Source organism: Podarcis bocagei (genome assembly GCF_964188305.1).
Source record: "Podarcis bocagei genome assembly, chromosome: 5".
NCBI lineage: Eukaryota > Metazoa > Chordata > Lepidosauria > Squamata > Lacertidae > Podarcis > Podarcis bocagei.
The window spans coordinates 49985824-50009978 of record NC_138129.1 but is presented as its reverse complement, the minus strand read 5'-3'; the positions used below and the strand labels follow the sequence as shown (position 1 = coordinate 50009978).

The 24155-nt window shown below is 44.8% G+C and overlaps 1 protein-coding gene across 4 annotated transcripts in view; it reads right to left on the bottom strand.

The window, feature by feature from the left end:
• The window catches only part of CELSR2 (cadherin EGF LAG seven-pass G-type receptor 2), a 123943-nt gene that overhangs the window by 47927 nt on the left and 51861 nt on the right, over positions 1-24155 (bottom strand). For all 4 annotated transcript variants that reach the window (XM_081194145.1, XM_081194147.1, XM_081194146.1 and 1 more), the window contains exon 3: positions 14118-14340. In XM_081194145.1, the coding sequence (XP_081050271.1) occupies positions 14118-14340 (223 nt within the window). The remainder of the gene's footprint in view (positions 1-14117; positions 14341-24155) is intronic.

The window sequence follows — 24155 nt, the reverse complement described above, 5'->3', positions numbered from 1 at the left end:
GAGTTCTATGAGGAATTATATAAGAAAGGGGAAGAAGATACAACACAGATAGATAGATATTTGAAGAGACATAAAGGGAAGATGATTACAGAGGAAGAAAGACTCCAACTAAATAAACCCATAAGTATAGAAGAGGTCCAGAACGCTATAAAAAAGATGAAAATAGGGAAAGCTCCTGGCCCGGATGGTCTCTCGGCTAAATATTATAAAGTCCTAGAAAGTCAATTATCACCGACTTTATGTGATACCTTGAACAATATCTTAAGGGGAGGAAAAATACCTGGGACGTGGAGGGAAGCTTTTATAACATTAATCCCAAAACCCGATACGGATAAAACGCATATTAAAAACTACAGGCCAATATCTTTATTGAACAACGACTATAAAATATATGCCGACATTATGGCAAACAGATTAAAAAAATGCCTGATACATCTAATAAACAAAGACCAAGCAGGCTTCTTACCGAATAGATTCCTGAGAGACAATGTGAGACACACCATAAACTTAATTGAATATCTGGAAATTAACAATGACATACCAGCGGCTTTGATCTTTATAGACGCAGAAAAAGCGTTTGATAATGTCTCTTGGACGTTTTTACTAAAAACCATGGAAGAAGCGGGAATAGAGGGAGAATTTCTGAAAGGAATACAGGCAATATACTCAAAACAAACGGCCAAACTGGTGATAAATAACACTCTCACAGATACATTCCAAATTGAAAAAGGAACCAGGCAGGGCTGCCCCCTCTCCCCGCTTTTATTCATTATAGTATTAGAAGTCCTGGCAAATATAATAAGATCAACATCTGACATCCGAGGAATCAAAATAGGATCAAGGGAGTTTAAACTAAAAGCCTACGCAGATGACTTGATGTTATCTTTAGAGGAACCGGAAAGGAGCATCGAGAAGGCGTTAGAAATATTAGAAGAGTACGGCAGACTAGCAGGATTTAAATTGAACAGATCAAAGACCAAGATATTAACAAAGAACTTGAGAAATGAGATAAAAGAAAATCTAGAGAGACAACATGGAATTGAAATAACCAAAAATATAAACTTAATTGAAGATAATTATACAACAACTTGGAATAAAGTTAAAAAAAGATTTGGATGTTTGGAATAGAGTAAACCTCTCGTGGCTCGGCAGGATGGAGGCAATAAAAATGAATATCTTACCTAAGATGTTGTTCCTTTTCCAAAATATCCCGGTCATTAGAGGGACTAAAATATTCAAAGACTGGCAGAAAGTCCTCTCAAGGTTTATATGGCAGGGAAGGAGGCCAAGGATTAGATACAAACTACTCACGGACCGAAAAGAGAGAGGAGGACTGGCGATACCCAACCTAAGATTGTACTATGAAGCGGCCTGCTTATGCTGGGTGAAAGATTGGATAACTCTGGAAAACAAGGATCTACTGGAACTCGAAGGGGTGGAAAACAGGTTTGGCTGGCATGCCTACCTTTGGTCAAGTAAAGGGAAGGTACATAAGAGTTTTTCGAACCACATTATCAGAGGTCCGATATACGAAGTTTGGGAAAAAAATAGAAAACTGCTTGAACCCAAAACACCCTGGTGGCTGTCCCCAACAGATATTCTATCAATTAAGAAAACTAACTTGGACGAACAAAGTTTAACATATGAAGATTTACTGACAAGTTCCCAGGAAGGCTGGAAATTAAGACCATACGAGGAGTTAAAAGAAAAGTTGAAGGGCTGGCTACATTACCATCAAATTAATGCAAGATGGACGGAAGACAAGAAAGTAGGAATGAGCGAAAAGAAATCAAAATTCCAAATCGAAATAATTGAAAGTAAATCTAAGTTACTATCTAAATTGTATAATATTTTACTAGAACATGATACAAAAGATGTAGAAATTAAAGAAGTTACAGTAAAGTGGGCAAGAGACTTGGGGCACAATATAGAACATGAGAAATGGTTAAAATTATGGAACGAGGGTATAAAATTTACAGCAAGTGCGGCAATCAGAGAAAACTTAGAAAAAATGATATACAGATGGTATTTAACCCCAGAAAAACTAAATAGGATGTATAAGACCGGTAGCAAGGCCTGCTGGAAATGCAAAACAAATGAAGGGAACTTCATACATATGTGGTGGACGTGTGAGAGAATAAAAAAATTCTGGAATCAGATATATGATGAATTGAAGAAAATATTTAGATTCACATTTCCCAAAAAACCAGAGGCCTTTCTACTAGGGATGGTGGGAAAAGAAATACCAGAAAAAGATAAAACCCTCTTCCAATATGCAACGGCCGCGGCTAGAATGCTAATTGCCCAAAATTGGAAAAGTCCAACGTTACCAACGGTGAAAGACTGGCAACTGAAACTTTATGGTTTTATAGAAATGGCAAAAATGACACAAAGAATTAGAAATCAAAAAAATACAAAGTTAAAAGAAGACTGGAATAAATTTATGGTATATATTGAAGGTAACCTTACTAACTTACCAACTACAGTAGGTTTGACCTAAATCTTCCAATGTCATAAACTAAAAATCTACACCAGCTGTTTGAGGAAATCATTAAAGGTAGAAATCCGAAATCAGGAGGGAAGGAAGTCGTTTTTAGCAAATTGTTTGAATGTACACTTTTTCCTTTTTTTTTTCTTTTTTCTTACTTTTCTAACTCTTTATTCTTAATTAATCTCTTTTTAATGTGTACTGGCTGTGTTTATTCTTGGATGTGTGTGATGAAGAAAATTTAATAAAAAGCATTAAAAAATAAAAAATAAAATAAAATGCTGGGGGTCGGGAGCGAAGCGCTGCCGAACCCCAGCATTTTAAAATCTCCCCGTGTCCCGGGAAGGTTTTAAAATGCTGGGGGTCGGCAGCGCTTCGCTCCCGACCCCCAGCATTTTAAAACGCTGTTCCGAAGGGGGGGCGGGGACACCTGCCCCAGCCGCCCCACTTCGGAAAGCTGTTCCGAAGTGGGGAGGGGGGGCGGGGACACCTGCCCCAGCCGCCCCACTTCGGAAAGCTGTTCCGAAGTGGGGAGGGGGGGCGGGGACACCTGCCCCAGCCGCCCCACTTCGGAAAGCTGTTCCGAAGTGGGGAGGGGGGGCGGGGACACCTGCCCCAGCCGCCCCACTTCGGAAAGCTGTTCCGAAGTGGGGCGGGGGGCGGGAACACCTTCTGAAGGCGGGCAGGGGGCGAAAGTCTTTGTCCCCCCTGCCTGCCTTCCCAGGGGCTTTTAAATCGCCCCGGACAGCGGAGAAGTCCTCCGCTGTCCCAGGGTTTTTTAAAATGCTGGGGGTGGGAAGAAAAGCCCTTGTCCCCCCCCCAGCCTTCAGAAGAGGTCCGGGGACAGACTGTCCCCGGACCTGGTCTGAAGGCGGTTTCCCTAGGAACGCATTAATTGATTTTCAATGCATTCCTATGGGAAACCGTGAATCGCAAGACGAAAAAACCGCAAGACGAAGAGACTTGCGGAACGAATTAATTTCGTCTTGCGAGGCACCACTGTATTTGAACAAAGGAACTTCAGAGGGAAACTGCAATGTGAAACTGCTGGATTATAATTCATCAAGAAGTTCAATGTTAGCAGTCATGGACTGAATCAGGACAATGGATATTTATCACACTATTGACTTGCCAGTGGTAGGGTGTCTGTGCTAACATCAAGTGCTTTGTCAATGGCCACTGTTAATCATGTAATGATCACTGTCTCAGTACTTTTTGTATTTAATTGCCTTCTGACTTTACTGTTTGCATTCTCAACTACCTCACCCACAACCATGCATATCAATTCAGGATAATACATCCTGCATCTGATGAAGTCCCCATGAAAGTGTATGCCTTAATAAATCGGTCAGTCTTTAAGGTAACACAAGTTTCTTTATGGATTGTGAGGGGGAGAGTTTAGGAAAGCAAAGACCTTTTGATTCCTTCAGACTCACACACAGTACAGCTGTATATATGACATGAGGAACTGGATCCTAGGACCCTAAACTTTTATCCTCTGCACGCATTCACACACAGAGGCAGGTCATAGGCACCAAGCAGCTGGGAGCTCTTCCTGCATGTGTGCGTGCTGCTGTAAACAGACCTGCGTGTGACAAGCAACATGCGGGATTTGCACATGGAATACCTGGTGAAGGAATCTGCCATGTGTGAAGTCACCCTGACCCTGAGCTGTGTGTTGCTAGGTTGCCAATGATTTCCCCAAGCAAGTAAGCCTAGCCTAACAAAGGCATTCCTTTGTGATTAGGTGTGCGGCTCCCTCACACAAAGGAGCGCCCAAGTAGGCTGGCTCAACCGTGATTCATCCTGGCACCCTTCCCCCTCCTCAACCCTCCATTCATTCCTTTTGGCTGCATGTGGCTCTGTGAGTAAACAGAGCCAGGGATGAGAGCAAGGGGCTAAGTGTGGAGGCTGAGCATACAAAAGCAGTTCTTCCACAGTGCAGGCTCTATAGACCCATCAGGAAGATGCCCGTGTGGAATTTCAAATAGCCGCTGTTGTCAGATGATGGGCGGCTGCACATAATTACAAGGACTCCATCAACGCCTCCCAAAACACAAATTCAAGACTCACAAGTTGTAGCGCAGGGGTGGGCAGACTTTGGACTTGCAGGGTTTACTTTATTCCTCCCCCCCCCCTAGAACCTGAGTTCCACCAACCAAAACAATGCTGGTGGAACACAGAACTAAGGAACAGGGCACCTCTGAGAACATGCTCAACTCAGAAGTTTATTTTCAGTCCCAGCAGAGCTAAGCTCAGTCCTACGTTCCTTTAACTGAGGAACTACAACCTGACATACTGATTCTCTGCAGCCAGAGCTTCCTTTCCTTCTGGCTTCCTGCCAACCTTCCTGGTGGAGCAAAAGTAGTGGTTGCTGGTATTGTGCTATTTAGCTTCATGTCTTCAGGTCAGGAATGGAGAGCGATGGAAAAATGGAATAGGGGAATTAAAAGGTCTTGATAAACAAGCCTGATCCCATTTGTAGGTGCCACACAGCTCCATCCTCTTTCTGCTGCCAAATTGCTAAAGGGAAATTGTGTCATCTTCCCTCATATTTTGGGAACTCTGGTGCTTCCTGGGAAAGGGTCAGAAAGGGGCAACTAAAATGATGGAGCAGCTCCCCTAGGAGGAAAGGCAGCAAGAAATGGATGTTTTCCTGGGCATTTGGGCAGTACCAATAATTAGATGTTGTTACTCAATGTTTTTATGTATTTTTATTACTGTATTTTAGTCTTGTTGTAGGAAGTGATTCACACATTCAACGAACCTGACCTAACCTTTATTTATTTATTTATTTGTTATTTTTGTGCCGTTTTTTTTCCTTTTTCCTGTACACCATTTTTCAGGCAGACCTCACAAAGCAGTTTACATAAGATTGTTACAGCAAAAGGCATAATCGTGGGTTTTTTTTTAAGTTACTACAGTACAGAAAAGACAACTTGTTTGCTTAGAAAAAGCTGCCACAGTTTCTTCTCACTTCATCCAGGGCAAAATGGTGGCACCTCAGATTCTCCTGTGGCAGCAGCTGTGAGGAAAGAAGGGCCACTGTGGGAGCAGGCCCAACCCAGCAAGCATCTTCTCATGTGCTTACCTCCATCTTGCCAATCATCTATATTTGAACTTAACTGAATTCGGTGCAAGTCAAGAAACTAGGTGGGGAATAAGTACACAAGAATAGCCTGCTGGATCAGACCAATAGCCCACTTAGTCCAGCATCCTGTTCTCACAGTGACAAGACTAGATGCCTGTGGGGAATCCGCAAGCAGGATTCAGCCACCAGCCCTCTCCCCTCCTGTGGTTTCCAGCATCTGGTATTTGGAAGCATTTCTGCCGCCAACTGTGTGAGGCAGAGCATGGCCACCGTGCCTGGCAGCCATTGACAGCCCTGCCGTCCATGAATTTGCCCAATTCTCTTTTGAAGCTATCAAAGTTGGGGGCATCACTACCTCCTGGGAGAGCAAGTTCCATACTTTAACTGTGTGATGAAGCACTTTCTCTTATCTGTCCTGAATCTTCTGACATTCAGTTTCATAGGATTTCCATGAGTTCTAATGTTATGAGAGAGGGAGAAAAACTTCTCAATCTATCCACATTCTCTACGCCATGAATAATTTTATAAATTTCTACCACGCCACCTCTTTTCTCTTAAATGATAGGGCCATTGGCCACTGCTCCTTATCAGGGTCGCAAAATTGGCTTCTCGTCTGAGCACGGCAGGCCTTCCCCTCCCTGGTGACTATACTCTGTGTTGCTCTTGTGGGCTGATTTCATTACAGGCTGTCAGCACTTGGCAGCTCCCCCCGTCCCCCATCACAGTAGTGTGACAAGTATGCAGAGCAAATCGGGGAGCTCCAACTAACCCTTGTCCAGGGACAAAGAGGCCTTGGCTGGCTGGCTCTTTTGTGCTTGGCTAACAATAGGGATGGAGCTGCGGGGATTATGGACTGGGCAAAGCTGCGAAAAAGGAGGGAACGCTCTGTGTTACCATCAGCATAACCCAAGTGCATGCTGCCTGGATAAAACCCTTTGCCAAGAAACATCCTATCTATGGAAAAAAGAATGGGAAATGAGGCTTACCAATGATAAAACCTTTGCTGGGCTTCCCCCTGGAGGAGGTTCCTTTCCGGGTGTTGTTAGCAGAGAGATGTTGATGATAGGAGAGGAAAACACTGGGCAGTGACTGCTGTGTCCCTTGTTTCCAGCCTGCACTAGAGATCTGGAAAAGTTCTAAAGTGATCAGGTGCTGGAAAGTGAGCGGTGGGATCCCCACAACCCCTGGCAGCAAATAAAAGATGTCTGGCAGCTCCCCAGGTCAGCACTTTATCACAAAGCTAGACTAATCCTGGGGAAAGTAGCTACCTTTTTACAGAGGCCAGACCTGCCCTTCACTGTCATGATGAGGCTGGCTGTGCAAACAGTTCCACAACTATGGGCAATATAACCATCTTCATGTGGATAGGTAGGAGCCTAAGGCAAGGTGCCATGCATCCCTGGCATGTATGCGCTACGTAATGTAACATCAAGAAATTTAACATCAGGAAATGACTCTTGTGTGTATGAGATGTCCCTGAGGAACAGGTGCTCCCCTCTTCCATTCTTTCATCCCAGTCCCTTTGATACGCTTTCACAGTGAGGCAGGCACATGCGTGTTAACATGCATAGGTAAAGGTAAAGGGACCCCTGACCATTGGGTCCAGTCGTGACTGGGGTTGCGGTGCTCATCTCGCTTTATTGGCCGAGGGAGCTGGCGTACAGCTTCCGGGTCATGTGGCCAGCATGACTAAGTCACTTCTGGCGAACCAGAGCAGCACGCGGAAATGCCGTTTACCTTCCCACTGGAGCAGTACCTATTTATCTACTTGCACTTTGACGTGCTTTTGAACTGCTAGGTTGGCAGCAGGGACCGAGCAATGGGAGCTCACCCCGTTGCGGGGTTTTGAACCGCCAACCTTCTGATCGGCAGGTCCTAGGCTCTGTGGTTTAACCCACAGCACCAAACATGCATGCCCTCCCTCAAATGATAATGGGAAACAACTCTTCTCCCTGCTCTTCCATTCAAGGGCACATACTTCCCAGGAAGAAGGGATGCCATGGCAATCTGCCAAATTCAGCTCTTGACACAGATACAGTTGTTTTGCTGGTGCAGACAATTATCTCCTCCTGGCTTTTTTTAGATTGTCAAATTTACATTCCGTCGGAGGGTGGGGAATGGCAACTAGGTGTGCAAATCCTTGTACAAGTTGGGTGGCGGATGTGGAGGGGAAGCAGGAGTTGCATTGCATGCAGGAGCATACCTCTCAGTGTGGGGGCATCTGCTAGCATGATGCATAGTCTCAATGGAATGAGCACTCTGATGTACAGTTGCGCATGCATTGCCATCCACAACTGCACATGCGCAACTACAGAATCGTCTGCTGTATGGTCTACACAACAACCCTCCTGGTGTTAAAAGTTTAAAAGACTTTTTAAAAATTCTATCCAAATTTAAATGCATTTAAAAAAACTTTTAATGCAAGCTAATGGAGTTTTGTACTGTGGTCTTTACCGTATTTTCATTGCCGCTGTTTTACTGATATAATTGATTTGTACTCTGGTGCACTTCATTTCGTGCCATACGCCACTAATCTTAGCAGAAAAGCAGCACAGAAATACGAAACTAAACAAAACTGAAAAAAGAGCAAGGCAATATAAAATCGAAATTGTGTTACAGCCAGCCATAGTTCACATCAGTTTGTTGCAAGTGTTTCCACTGCAGGAGCAGAGGGACAGGAACCCCACGTGATCAGCAGTTATTTGGAAAAACAAGATCAAAGAAACTCTACGGACTTTTCATGGAAAAGCATCATGGAAAACCCTACAGAAGTAAAGTGACAGGTTTTGCACACCTTGTGCCCAGAGGTATTCCAGATTATTATTGCTAGCTTCATGTTTGAATTGGAACTTCAACCTGTTTCTTTTTAAATCTGCTCTCTGCATGAACAATGGAAAGAAACTTTTAATTTGAATCTCCATTGTTAAAGATGGTGGGAGGAATTCAACATGGAGCTAGAGCAATTGTTCTGTCACAGCACAAGCACTTCCACTTGCCAGACAGAACAATCCACCCCTCTCCTTCCCCTGCACACTGTTCTTGAGTTCTCCTGACCCCAACCAATGTCAGAGCTCCAGCGGTGGTAAAGGCAAAAAGGGGGCAGACTGCAGGCATGTCAGGGTGGGATCAAGGGTAGGCAGGGGTCTCTGTTCTCTGCCCTATGGTATTCTATAGGGTGCAGTGCCACAGGCAGAATGATCCCAGGTGATCTAAGTGGTCCTAAAGGTCTATACAGGGCCACGTGGTTTTTCAAGGAACCTGGTCCTGGGTTGTTCAGGTCTTTATATGTTAAACATGATCTGGAACAAACGTAGCTGATCAGCAGCCAGAGAAGTGCCTTCTGCACAGGTATAATATGATGCAGCATTCTAGATCAGGCTTCCTCAACCTACAACTCCCATGATCCCTAGCTAGCAGGACCAGTGGTCAAGGATGGTGGGAATTGTAGTCTCAAAACATCTGGAGGGCCGAGGTTGAGGAAGCCTGATCTAGATCATTCCCAAGAAAAGCTCCACACAGAGCACATTGCAGTAGTCCAGTTGTGAGGTAACCAATTCATGAATCTCAGTGGCCAGGAAAAGGATGCCGTTGGTGTACCAACCTCAGCTAGCAACAGCTGTTCCTCACCACAGAGGTTACCTGAGCCTCAAGTGACAAAGATGGATCTAGGAATGGCCCCCAAGTATGTGTCTGTTCCTTCACAAGGAGTGCACTCCTCTCAAGAACCGATGAATTCCCCAACTCCTGGAACTGAGAACCACTCACCCACAGTCTCTATCTTACTCTTGTCCAGACCACCAATGCATCCAGGCACTGGTTAAAAAAATTCACAGGCTCTCTTGCTTCAGAAGCAAGAAGGAAGTATTGCTGGATGTCAACAGCATCCTGATGACACTATGCCTCAAATCACCTAATGTTGCTCCCAGCGACTTCCTATGGAATAGGTTTGGTTCTCCGTTCAGTGTAAGTAAGTTATTTGTTGTGTAATTACTTTGTAATCACTGGAATTATTTTTGCTTTACACTCTCTGTAATATTGTACAATACAGCTTCTTCATCTTCTTTTTCCTCCCATTCTAATAAACAATTAGCACTAATTGCATATTAGCATGGGAGGGGGGAAAGAAATGAAGAAGGAGCAGCACCATACCATCTCTCACAGAAGCCACAAATAATTTGGCTGTAGGAGGTGATAATAACAATCAGGCGGAGGATATTCCATCTTTGTCTCTCGCAAAATGGAAAGATATTTTTCTTCCTGAGATTAAACCTCTGGAGCAAAGTACTAAGCAGAAATTAGAAGTTTCTGATTAAAAAAATAAATCAAAAGATCATGCGACCAATACTGAATCTAAAACAGATGCAACCAGTGCTCTTTTTTTCCTAAAAAAAATGTTTAGGGGTACTCTCATTTTCCTACTCATATTGAAATACTGCCCCTCAATGAAGCCAATCTTAGATTCACAAAATGCTTAGGGGTATGCGTCCCCCCAGAAAAAAAGCACTGAATGCAACAGAAGAAGGCAGGCATCCAATGTTGAAAAGAATCAGAATAGTAGGGAAGGCGTATGTTTCGGACAAAAATTTAAAGTTAAGAGTAAACCATTATTAAAATTTCTGAACAAGGTGAAGAGTTGGTGAATAAGCACTGCAAGGATGATTCTTTGTTGATTTTAATTACAGTGGTACCTTGGGTTACAGATGCTTCAGGTTACAGACACTTCAGGTTACAGACTCCGCTAACCCAGAAATAGTACCTCGGGTTAAGAACTTTGCTTCAGGATGAGAACAGAAATCATGCTCCAGCGGCGCGGCGGCAGCGGGAGGCCCCATTAGCTAAAGTGGTACCTCAGGTTAAGAACAGTTTCAGGTTAAGAACGGACCTCCGGAACTAATTAAGTTCTTAACCCGAGGTAACTCTGTACTTATTGGGTGGGATTTAATGTCACACCCCATAAACAAATGTGAGACACTTTCGTTCTGCTGCTCACAAGCTTTGGATTTGCATTCTGTCTACACTCTGGAGCTAGCTTATCTGAAAGCACATTCCAAGGTCAGTTTCAGTGAGGTCAACACATAGTCTGAACACAAGCAGTGTACCTCTTCAAATAATAATAATAATAATAATAGCCTTGGTTACTATCTTTCCCTGCTTACACAACAAAAGTCACATAAGCAATGGCTACCTCACCCAAATCCTTGGATTTTCAAAAAGATAGGAGGTGGAAGTATATAGGTGTGTAAGATATCTATCATCTATCTATATCTATATCATCTCTCTCTCTCTATATATATATCTTTGCCTCTCTTGCTTCTGGCTCTACCCACGTCATTCCTGAGACACTGAAGAGACGCAAGAGCATGGAGGTGCACAAGGAGGCCTCTCTTCAGCCCCTTCAGCCTCTGTCCAAGAGATGCCTAAGGGCTCTAACTTCAACTTTAAGGAAGAGCTGGATAGCTCAGTTGGTTAGTGTGTGGTGCTGACCATGCCAAGGTTGCAGGTTCGGGACAGCTGCATATCCCTGCATTGCAGGGGGTTGGACTAGGGTTCATGATGGCTTGCCTGATTACATGGTTCTTTAAAAGGTAAAGGTAAAGGTACTCCTGCCCGTACGGGCCAGTCTTGACAGACTCTAGGGTTGTGCGCTCATCTCACTCTAGAGGCCGGGAGCCAGCGCTGTCCGCAGACACTTCCGGGTCACGTGGCCAGCGTGATGAAACTGCTCTGGCGAACCGGCACCAGAGCAGCACACGGAAACGCCGTTTACCTTCCCGCTAGAAAGCGGTACCTATTTATGTACTTGCACTTAAGGGTGCTTTCGAACTGCTAGGCGGGCAGGAGCTGGGACCGAACGAAGGGAGCTCACCCCACCGCGGGGATTTGAAACACCGACCATGCGATCGGCAAGTCCTAGGCGCTGAGGTTTTACCCACAGCGCCACCCGCGTCCCTAACATGGTTCTTTACCTTAACCCAAAGCTGGGAGAGTTCAGTTGGTGAAGCATGAGACTCAGGACTGTGAGTTTGTGTCCAGCATTGGGCAAAAGATTACTGAGCACTGCAGAGGATTGGACTAGATGACCAACTCATGGTCACTTCCAACTTTACAATTCTATGAAAGCCTGTCCTCCCCATGATCTGGGATACATATAGCAAAGGGACAGATGGAGCATTATTGAAAAATCTCCTGTCCCATCCTTGTTCATGGCATGCAAAAGAGAGCTCTTGCCTGCTTGATTTTTGTAGATTTGGAAGCATCAATTATTCTTTTTAAAGAAAAATCCAGCTTGTGCGATTTAGTTTTTCTTCATTCAGTAATACCCACATACCACACTGCTGTACAGTAAAAAGGATGAAGGGGAAAACCTTCTGTGTTATTAATTTCAGCTTAGAGGAGTCAGAACATCTGGTTCATAATCAAATGGGGAAGTTTTTTTCTGAGGGAGAAGCCTGGGGCCAGAGGAGATTCTGCTGTCTCCATAGAGAGCAGGTTAATTGTTCCATGCTGGCAGCAGTGAGAATACTGGTATTTTTAGTTGTCAGATGAGAGAAGGAGTGGGAATGTTTTTCTCACTGAGACCTAGCAACTTGAAATTTGAACCTGACTGGAATTGCCCTCACCGGGCAAAACTGAAACATACAACCTGTTTCACCACAGGCTGTTTATTCAAAGAACTGTTTGGCAGAATTCAGACTTGGTGATGGATGGCTTGCCTTGTCAGATTTTGCCTGACTTGTCGCCAGAAAACAGACTCTTGAGATTACTTTCCAGCTTCAGCAGATAAATATTAATTAAAGGTACTTTTCGGCTTCAGCAGAGAAATATGAATTACAGGTAGGGTGGGAGCCTTTTAAATTATCAATTTCCCAGAAAATGAAAACTGTTTGCATGCACACCCAAGAGGAAGGAATCCTCTTTCTACAATGATTAGGAGCTCTGAAGATACCTGGCGGCAGCAGTGGGTCTTCTTACTCTTAGGCTGTACACACACACTCCCCATTACTCTGAATCTAGTGCACTCCTACCACTGGTTTGTGAAGCAGTGTCAGCCGTATTCCAGACCTATCCTGTAGTATCTTGAGAAATGCTGCTGTTTGATGCATTTTGCCCTAAACCATCTATACTCCGGAGCTGGAGGAGGAGAGGGCAGAGGGTGAAGAAGGAGCCCTTTCCCCATCCTTTGGGCCCCCTGGAAAACTCAACAAACCTATTGTGCCTGGAGATGGGTGTGGAGGTTGTGGCTGGGTGGGACACAGCTGTGGGCAGCCTGAGGAAATGTCATCCATTTTGGGCCTGCCCATGAGGGGCGTGCTTGGGGTGGGGGCCTGGGTTGATGTCCAGGGGCTCTTCCCATTGTGGGACTTTTGTGAGTGACCTGGGAGTTTGTTGGACCCTGGGTGAGAACCCGGAGGCAGAGAGGGAAGGGTACATCAGAAGGGAAATGAATTGTTATTGATTTTTATATATTAGTAACTTTGTATTAATGTAACCCTTTTATATGTAACTCTGCATTTTTGAAATATTTTGTTTAAGTTGTCTGTTTCAGTTTTTTTGTACCCTGATTAGAGGTATTTCTTATATTTTAAGCGGTATGGAAATTAAATAATCAATAATCAATCAATCAACCAGCTTCAATCCCATCTGAAAACATAAGCCATATGAAGACATCCATGCCTCCTCTTCCCACTGGCGTGGACAGACAGCTGCAGACTTGGGGGCACACCCAGCCATATTGCTATGTACAATGATGTCCAAATGAGATTTCAAATGCAGCGCGGTGGTGAACAAGCTTGCAGTGTTTTAAGCTGCTAATGTACACACAGCCTTAATGAGCATCCACACTTTCACTTAATCTGTATTTTGATCATACTGTGTACTGATTTGTTCCCCAGGTCTGCGAGCTTTTTTCTTTGTTCTGTGGTATTCCTTGTAAAAATCTAATCTTACCCACTGAACTGAAGCTCAGTTAAGCAAAATCTCTCTTCAGATTTTCTGTGCATCTGATAAGAGCTGATTCAGGGGGTAGGATAGGATTTTTGCAAGGCGCAGCCACAGAACAATAAGAAAAGCTCTCAGACCCGGAGGAATTAATCGGTACATGGTTCAATCAAAATACAGGTCAAGTAAAAGTGTAGTTGAGCCCCCAGTCTTCTTCCCTGGGATTTTCCTGAATACATTTATTTTAGTTTTGCTTTTTTAAAGAAGAAAAAGAAAACTTGCATAGAATAGTGGCAAACAGAGATGCAAATCAGGAAATCCCATTTGAATCTTGCCTCTGCCACGATCTCACTCAGTAGGTGATGTGAGTCAAGTTACTCCCTGTGTAGTTATGCCTACGCTATGCGACATGTGTGGGTTTCTAAATGTCAAAATAAAATAGATTTTAAAAAAATAAAATGGTAGCAATAAATGCAGCAGAGGTGTCCCAATGCCTCCTAATCCAGAATGCTACGAAGAGCAAAATGATGTTTGGGTACATGGCAGCTTCTGCTCTGGACTCCGCCCCCCCCCCCAGGCCCAAAGCCAAGTGCTACTTACGTGAGGGCGATGGTGAAATGGAATCGCTGCCGCAGTCCCTTAAAGGTGAGGAAGGAGTGGGCTGGGAAGCTGCGGGTGCTCATCTGGCAGTAGGGCTTCTCATAGTCTCCTGACAGGCAGTCACACTTGAACCCGCCCACCAGGAGATTGACACAGGTGCCGCCATTCTTGCAGACCCCCGGGGTGCAGCGACCCAGGCGGGAGTTCACCTCGCAGTTCTCCCCTGCAGCAGAAGCAGAGAGCAGCCATTAGTAGCTTCAACACAAATATACAGGAGCTTCACCACGCACGCCACAACCTTCTCATTGGTCAGGAAGGGAAACAGTTCAAAGCAGCTCCAGCCAACCAAAATTGAGGGATGCAGTGCAGGGCCTTCTAGAAGGATGTGCATTGACACTCGCAGGCTGCCTACGGACAGACCCTTGCTAGGTAACTCATAAAAAACTGCTGAAGTGCAAAGTGCTTTAAAACCTTATCTTTATTCATTGTCACCAGAGCCCCATGGGATGGATCATTAATATTCCCATTTCACATACTGGGAACTAAGAGACTAAGAGGATAAGTTCCCAAAGGCCAATCAATGCATTTCATGGCTCAGCAGGGATTTGAAGCCGGCCCGTCTCCAGAGGGCCAGTCCACCAAATGCTCCACCAAATTGCAAGATGAGCAGCAGAGGCAGCAGGCAGAGCTGCACAAAGGGGGCAGCAAAAGCATCCAGACAGAAATAAGGAGCAGCAGGGAAGAGACTCAGTGAGAGCATGACCAGGAATAATAATAATAATAATTTATTATTTGTACCCCACCCATCTGGCTGGGTTTCCCCAGCCACTCTGGGCGGCTTCCATAGAAACCAAAAAAACACTAAAATATCATACATTAAAAACTTCCCTGAACAGGGCTGCCTTAAGATGTCTTCTGAATGTCAGGTAGTTGTTTATCGTTTTGACATCTGATGGGAGGGCGTTCCACAGGGCGGGCGCCACTACCGAAAAGGCCCTCTGCCTGGTTCCCTGTAGCTTTGCTTCTCACAATGAGGGAACCGCCAGAAGGCCCTCGGCGCTGGACCTCAGCGTCCGGGCAGAACGATGGGGGTGGAGACGCTCCTTCAGGTATACTGGGCCGAGGCTGTTTAGGGCTTTAAAGGTCAGCACCAGCACTTTGAATTGTGCTCGGAAATGTACTGGGAGCCAATGTAGATCTTTCAAGACCGGTGTTATGTGGTCTCGGCGGCCGCCCCCAGTCACCAGTCTAGCTGCCGCATTCTGGATTAGCTGTAGTTTCCGAGTCACCTTCAAAGGTAGCCCCACGTAGAGCGCATTGCAGTAGTCCAAGCGGGAGATAACTAGAGCATGCACCACTCTGGCGAGACAGTCCACGGGCAGGTAGGGTCTCAGCCTGTGTACCAGGTGGAGTTGGTAGACAGCTGCCCTGGATACAGAATTTTTTTATATATATATAATCATATTTATTAAAATTTCCAATAATAACAGAATAGAAAAAATAGAAAAGATAAAGAAAAGAAAGAAAAAGAAAGACCAATTTTAAACCCTTATTTTCATAACCTTCTTTCTGGGACTCCCTCCTTCCCCTCCCGACTGTATTCCCCTTTCCCTACGTTGGTTCCACAAGTTCTCATTCCCAATTTAAACCTAATATGTTGTACCTATTAGCCAATTTAAATTACAATCTTAACATCACTCCTCATCTTTAACAAAATAGAACAAAGATTTTTCCCCCAAGATCTGCCCCGTTTCCTTCCACGAATTCCCCCCTTTTTTTTTCAAAACATGTTAAATCAAAATACCAAAGTTATATAGAAAGATAAAAGATAGAAGATAGAAGAAGATTCCAAAAGTTGGTTACATAGCCTTTGGATTCTAGAGTTCCCCCTCCCTTCCCCGGTTTGGATTCCCCATGTCCATCAGTCTGTATGTTGTCGGCCTGGAGGTCTCAAGTCCACAACCAAATTTTCCTCAATCCATCTTGCCGGTTTTCTTTGAATTTGCTTGTTTTGATAATGTTTAACTTCAAAAATCCAGTCTAATAGAGGCCTTTAATTTCCCTTGGTCATTGTTGCTCCTCCCATTATTCTTTCCGTGGCATAGTTGGTCCTTTGCTCTTTTGTTTCTTACTTTCTCAGGTTTCTTTCTTGTTCAGCTGCAAAACCATTCTTATTCTGAAATCTAGTATCTCTACAGAGGTTTGTTATTCAGGAGCAAAAACTTACGTCCAGTTCCTACCTTACTTCAATAGAAAGATTCTATTGTGTTGTCACCTCTGTAGACAAAACAATATTTCAGTTTTGCTACTTTCCCAGGAGCTAAGACCAGTACACATCCCGGAGTAGTTTTCCACATACGCCACTTGTAATGTCCCAAAGCCCCTCTAGGGGGGTTGCAGTAACTTTGTGTCCTCTAATCCAAAAGTCAAGTTGTTGTTTCTTTCCCCCCCCCGACATTTTGTATCCATATTTATGTCCAATTGTAACAAAATTAACCAGCAAAATACTTGTAACAAAGTCCTCTTTGTATTCTCAAGATTTGACAGCTACTTTGACAGCTGTCAAACTCTCCATCTCTCTCCGCCAGGTTCTCCGAATCGCCCCGGTTCCCAGGGGGGGTTGCCTTTTCCCTCTCACCCTCGACTTTTCTCCTCCAGCACAATTCTTGTAATATCCCATTGTGGAATTGATATTTTTTGTCAGCAATAAACTTCTGAATCGATCTTGGTTTCTCAGTCCTTGTTTTAGCATGTTTACAATCAGGTAGGGGACTGACTTCCTTTTTAGATCCCCCCCGCTCGTGCCAAATCCGAAAAAAATTCCTTTTTTTCTCCTTTTATACCCGGTTACCCAATTACTCACGGGTTGTTGTTAAAAATCCAAATTTCCAATGGAAGAAGCCAGCGCTCTCCGACGAATGGCATGCGGCTGCGCTCGGCAGGGGAAGCGATAGACTCACAGTACCACGCCGCTCCCCGGCACCCGATCCGTAGCCTTTAAAAAGGCTCCTTCACGAGTCGGGAGGGCGCTGACGGTACCAGCCGAGTCCCCATGTCCACGGGCTCCGTGCCCGTGGTTTTTGAGGGTCCCCGCGTCGCCGGCGCGGTAGGACCCAACCCCTGCCGAGCAGACTCCCTCCGGAGCTCGGAGGGAGTCCGCCATTCGGCGATGGCGCCAACCCGGAAGTCTGCCCTGGATACAGAATTAACCTGCGCCTCCATGGACAGCTGTGAGTCCAAAATGACTCCCAGGCTACGCACCTGGTCCTTCAGGGGCACAGTTACCCCATTCAGGACCAGGGAGTCCTCCACACCAGCCCGCCCCCTGTCCCCCAAGAACAGTACTTCTGTCTTGTCAGGATTCAACTTCAATCCATTAGCCGCCATCCATCCTCCAGGCACCTCCAGGCACCTCCAGGAAGAGTTTAACGGTGTTATCCTACGCAGCACTGAAAGCAGTGGGACTGACTTCTAAGTAAGAATGCTTAGGGTTGCCTTCTAGAGCTGCACTCTTAACCGGACTTGCTATGAAGCAAATCCCACTGAACTTGCTGGGGCTCATTTCTCAGTCAAGATGCTCAGGATTATGCTCTGCATCCGAGTGCATCACTGGGAAATACATTATCCCTCCTCGCCACCACCTCTCCAGCCACTGTTTACCCCAGAACAGGGCTGGCCAAAATATTGATATATCACCCAAAACCGTTTTGAAGTCCATATCATGATATCGGTTTCATAATTTTTGCCCTGGCAATATATCACGAATCATGATGTGGGTGCAGGTGAGCGATGCAAAAATCACAATTAAGAAAACCGTGAATACGTCCAATGCTTCTCTCGATTCCTGCAGCCCCTGTTAATTCTGCCAGCTCTGCTCTTCCCTGCCTCCTGCAGGGACAGCGAATCATAAGAGCAAAAATCACGATGCAGGAAAACCATGAAGCCAGCCAAAGCCTCTACATGGCTCCATCCTTATTTCAGACATTGTGATATATCGTAAATTGCAATGTTTAGCTGGTGATATATCACAATGTTGAAAACCAGATATCGCCCAGTCCTATTCCAGAAGGAAACGGTCATGGGTTTCCTGATGTCATGTCTGCTAAATGGGAGGGATCCCAAATTTTGGGGGTTCATAGTTAATAAAGCTTTGGGAGAGAGGAAAAGTTTCCCCAGACGCTGCAGGAGGCAGCATTTTTTACATAAGAGAAGGCTGAGGAGAAAGAGAAAACCAGGAGTAGGGATTTGCTAGAAAGTAACTGTGAAATAGGACACATATCACTGAATCACGGTATGTATGATTTTGAAACCTTCAATACAATAAGCTTCTGGTATCACTGGGATTGTCTAATACAGGCAACTGGGTGTTTAACCGTTCCTTTGGAGATAGGGAAAGAAATATAGTAAGTTGAGGGGTTTGTCCCTATAAGGGGCACTTGCCAAGAACCAGATCAAACCTTTCAACTGCTGGCAATAAAAAATAATCTGAGATGCTGATGGGAGATGACAGCCAGACGCTCAGCTGGTGTATTCTTTCTTTCTTTTTAATTAATTCACCTGTCAAAGCTTTTAATACAGCAATTATGCAGGGAGCCCCCCCCCCCAAAAGCTCAAGGCCATGGTCCTGTCCTCAGATCTGTGGTTCAAATCAGCAAAACAATAGGTATTGGCCTCAGGATGAAGCCATCACAAAATGTGGATGTGTACATCATTCATAGCCCTATTGAGGCATCTATCTTCCTGGTTAAAGCAGCACACAATGGGAAAGTTTGAGAGAAGTGTGCTAGCTCTGCCCCCCACTGCCCTTCAGAAGTTGGGGGTGGGGCAACGCACAGGAACACGAAACAAATGGAGCAGGCTCCCTGCTGCAGGTGCTTCCCACCTGAACTCAAGGAGGGAGACAGGGCAATGCTAGCACCCCCATCTCCTTCTCCCACCTTCTCTGTGTTGTTAGTGAAGTTGGTTACTCTAATGACAAATGTTAACATGAAATCATAGAATTGTATCATCCAGTCAAACCCCCAGCAATGCAGGAATATGCAGCTGTCCCATAGGAGGAGGAGGAGGGGAGTTTGGATTTGATACCCCGCCTTTCACTCCCTTTAAGGAGTCTCAAAGCGGCTAACATTCTCCTTTCCCTTCCTCCCCCACAACAAACACTCTGTGAGGTGAGTGGGGCTGAGAGACTTCACAGAAGTGTGACTGGCCCAAGGTCACCCAGCAGCTGCATGTGGAGGAGCGGAGACACGAACCCGGTTTCCCAGATTACGAGACTACTGCTCTTAATCACTACACCACACTGGCTCTCTACACCCAAAGAGCTTCACAGCTGAGGGGGATTTGAACTCTGGTCTCCCAGGATATAATTCAACACTCAAACCACAACACTATACTCTTTTGCATTATTTAACTCTTCTCTATAGCCAGAATGGCTAAAATTATACAAGGGCTTGTGAGCCCAAGGGCTGGAGTTCTTTAGGACAGTATCAAAGATCTTAAGAACTAGCTCAGTCAGTAGAGCTTGGAACTCTTAATCTCAGGGTTGTGGGTACGAGTGCCCTGTTGGGCAAAAGATTCCTGCATTGCAGGGAGTTGGACTAGACGACCCTTACATTCCCTTCCAACTCTATAACTCTATGATTCTTGAAGTTAACAGTTTTGATATCAGTTTATACTTTATCCCAGAGGCTAACCTGAGTTTGGTTGTGGCTGGAACTTATCACTAAAGCAAAATGAAAAATTAGCATACAAATTAGAAGCTCATCTTAACACCATAACGTAATCTCAGGTACTGTTTCTGGACAGAAATATATAGTCCCTGCCTTTTGACAAAGTGTTCTGGGTGCAAACACACATATATTCACATGCATACATATTATAGGAAGTATTTTTAAATGTTTTATTTTCTTCACCTCCTTTCTTGGGAGCCATTCTTAGGAACAAAAGGGGTTATAAAAATAATTTTATAAACGAAACTGTCCTTTTCTGACCTCACTTTGTCCACAAATTCAGGTTTGGGGCTGAATTTTAAGAGTGTAAACCTTGGACAGCAAGCTGAGTTAGCACCGCTCAGTCTAATTTCCCAGAGTTCTGGAAAATCCTGCCTGCTTTGGTGAAAAAGTTGACTAGTCAAAAGGTTTGCAAATGTAGCAGGCTCTGATTGAAAAGAACAAAGATCATAGAATCATAGAATCATAGAATCATAGAGTTGGAAGAGACCACAAGGGCCATCGAGTCCAACCCCCTGCCAAGCAGGAAACACCATCAGAGCACTCCTGACATATGGTTGTCAAGCCTCTGCTTAAAGACCTCCAAAGTAGGAGACTCCACCACACTCCTTGGCAGCAAATTCCACTGTCGAACAGCTCTTACTGTCAGGAAGTTCTTCCTAATGTGTAGGTGGAATCTTCTTTCTTGTAGTTTGGATCCATTGCTCCGTGTTCGCTTCTCTGGAGCAGCAGAAAACAACCTTTCTCCCTCCTCTATGTGACATCCTTTTATATATTTGAACATGGCTATCATATCACCCCTTAACCTCCTCTTCTCCAGGCTAAACATGCCCAGCTCCCTTAGCCGTTCCTCATAAGGCATCGTTTCCAGGCCTTTGACCATTTTGGTTGCCCTCCTCTGGACACGTTCCAGTTTGTCAGTGTCCTTCTTGAATTGTGGTGCCCAGAACTGGACACAGTACTCCAGGTGTGGTCTGACCAGAGCAGAATACAGTGGCACTATTACTTCCCTTGATCTAGATGCTATACTCCTATTGATGCAGCCCAGAATTGCATTGGCTTTTTTAGCTGCCGCGTCACACTGTTGGCTCATGTCAAGTTTGTGGTCAACCAAGACTCCTAGATCCTTTTCACATGTACTGCTCTCAAGCCAGGTGTCACCCATCTTGTATTTGTGCCTCTCATTTTTTTTGCCCAAGTGCAATACTTTACATTTCTCCCTGTTAAAATTCATCTTGTTTGTTTTTGCCCAGTTCTCTAATCTGTCAAGGTCGTTTTGAAGTGTGATCCTGTCCTCTGGGGTGTTAGCCACCCCTCCCAGTTTGGTGTCATCTGCAAATTTGATCAGGATGCCCTTGAGTCCATCATCCAAGTCGTTGATAAAGATGTTAAATAAGACCGGGCCCAAGACAGAACCCTGTGGCACCCCACTAGTCACTCTTCTCCAGGATGAAGAGGAGCCATTGATGAGCACCCTTTGGGTTCGGTCAGTCAGCCAGTTACAAATCCACTGAGTGGTAGCAGAGTCAAGACCGCATTTTACCAGCTTCTTTACAAGAATATCATGGGGCACCTTGTCAAATGCCTTACTGAAATCAAGGTAGGCTATATCCACTGAGTTCCCTTCATCTACCAGGCTTGTAATTCTGTCAAAAAATGAGATCAGGTTAGTCTGACATGACTTATTTTTCAGAAATCCATGCTGACTATTGGTGATCACAGCATTCCTTTCTAGGTGCTCACAGACTGTTTGCTTAATGATCTGCTCCAGAATCTTCCCTGCTATTGATGTCAGACTGACTGGGCGGTAATTATTTGGGTCCTCTCTTTTCCCCTTTTTGAAAATAGGGACAACATTTGCCCTCCTCCAGTCTGCCGGGACTTCGCCTGTTCTCCAGGATTTCTCGAAGATGACTGCCAGTGGTTCTGAGATCACATCTGCCAGTTCTTTTAATACTCTTGGATGCAGTTCATCTGTCCCTGGAGACTTGAATACATCTAAACTAGCCAAATATTCTTGTACTGTCTCCTTAGTTATTCTGGGCTGTGTTTCCTTTGCTGAATCATTTGCTCCAAATTCTTCAGGTCGGGCATTGTTTTCTTTATCGGAGAAGACTGAGGCAAAGAAGGCATTGAGGAGTTCAGCCCTTTCTGTGTCCCCTGTTTGCATTTCACCATCTTCTCCTCTGAGTGACCCCACTGTTTCTTTGTTCTTCCTTTTGCTACGAACATACCCATAAAAGCCTTTTTTGTTGCTTTTAACCTCTCTAGCAAGCCTGAGTTCATTCTGTGCTTTAGCTTTTCTGACTTTGTGTCTACACGTGCTGGCTATTTGTTTGAATTCCTCTTTGGTGGTTTCCCCCCTTTTCCATTTTTTGTACACATCCTTTTTTAATCTTAATTCAGTTAAAAGTTCTTTAGATAGCCACCCTGGCTTCTTTAGGCACCTTCCATGTTTCCGTCTCATTGGTATTGCCTGACGTTGTGCTTTTACTATCTCCCTCTTAACAAACTCCCAGCCATCATGAACTCCCTTTCCTTTTAGTATTGCTGTCCATGGGATCTCACCCAGCACTTCCCTAAGTTTTATGAAGTCGGCTTTCTTAAAGTCAAGAAATTGAGTCCTAGTATGCTTGGCTGCTCCTTTCCGCTGTATAGTAAACTTCAGAAGAGCATGATCACTCGCGCCTAATGATCCTTCCACTTCTACCCCACTAACCAGGTCATCAACATTGGTTAGGACCAGATCTAAAATGGCTGTTCCTCTTGTTGCTTCTCCCACTTTCTGGACAATGAAGTTGTCTGCAAGGCCAGTGAGGAATCTGTTTGACCTTATGCTCTTGGCTGAGTTTGACGTCCAACAAATATCCGGGTAATTGAAGTCCCCCATTACTACTATCTCCCTTCCTTTTGCATGCTTGGCCATCTGTTCCAGGAAGGCATCATCTATGTCCTCCGTTTGGCTTGGGGGTCTATAGTAAACTCCCACAATGAGGTCTCTGTTATTCTTCTCTCCCTTAATTTTGACGCAAATGCTCTCACATTGGCTTTGAGGTTCTAAATCTTGGATCTCTTCACAGGTATACACATCCCTGACATATAACGCCACTCCTCCTCCTTTCTTGTCTGGTCTGTTTCTCTGAAATAGATTGTATCCCCCCATTATTACATTCCAATCGTGGGACTTATCCCACCAGGTTTCAGTGATGCCTATTATGTCATATTTAGTTTGCTGTACCAAGAGCTCAAGCTCATCTTGTTTATTTCCCATGCTTTGCGCATTAGTGTACAGACATTGAAGTCCATTAATCATTCCCCCGTGTCTCTTATTTAAGGATTTTTTCCTCCCACCACTAGGTCCGCGTGCTGTTTGCTCCATTTGGTCTATGACATTTGGATGATCATCTTCATTAATTGATAGACTCCTACCTTCAGGAGCACTGTCTCCCTCCCCCACATTAGTCAGTTTAAAGCCCTCCTGATGAGGTTTCTGAGATTTTTGGCAAAAACATTCCTCCCAACCGTTGTGAGGTGCAGCCCATCACTTGCCAGAAGTCCATCTTCAAGAAACTGCAGTCCGTGATCTAAGAATCCAAACCGTTCCTGTTTACACCATTTGCGAAGCCAGCTGTTCACTTCCACTATTTTCCCCTCTCTCCCTGGGCCACGTCGTTCAACTGGGAGGACAGACGAGATGACAATTTGTGCATTTAGTTGCTTCAATTTCCTGCCGAGAGCCTCGTAGTCTCTTTTGATCTTCTGGAGGCTATTGCTTGCAGTGTCATTGGTTCCCACATGAACCAAGAGGATGCCCCACAAGCACACATGCAGCCTGCTTTGATAATCATGGAAACTGCTTAACAGTGGGATCACATCTTCAAAGACACAATGCTCACTTCCAAATCATGTGTTATTGGAAAGAAAACCCTCTTCCCCTGTGTTGCTGGCAATAAAGAGGACTGATATATTAGGCAGCTTCTTATTTTAATGTGGTTTACACTCATTTCCAGGTTCCCAAGGCAAAGGGTTGTTTGGAGATACTGCCATAGGGTTAAAAAGCAAGGCCTGGCAGCAGAAGAGGGCAAAAGCTGAAATTAGAAGGGGACAGACTTTCATGGTATAGTGCCAAGCAAGCCAAACTTATAATTTGCAAACCACAAATCTTAAAAAGGTTTTTCCCAAGAGTGTGTGGAAGAGGAGGAGGAATCAGAAGATGCTGCACACAGATAGCAGGCATTCATACTTTTGTATTCATTGATTTGCCACTGCCACGTAAGCCATAACAGTAACCACAATTCAGATTAGTCTG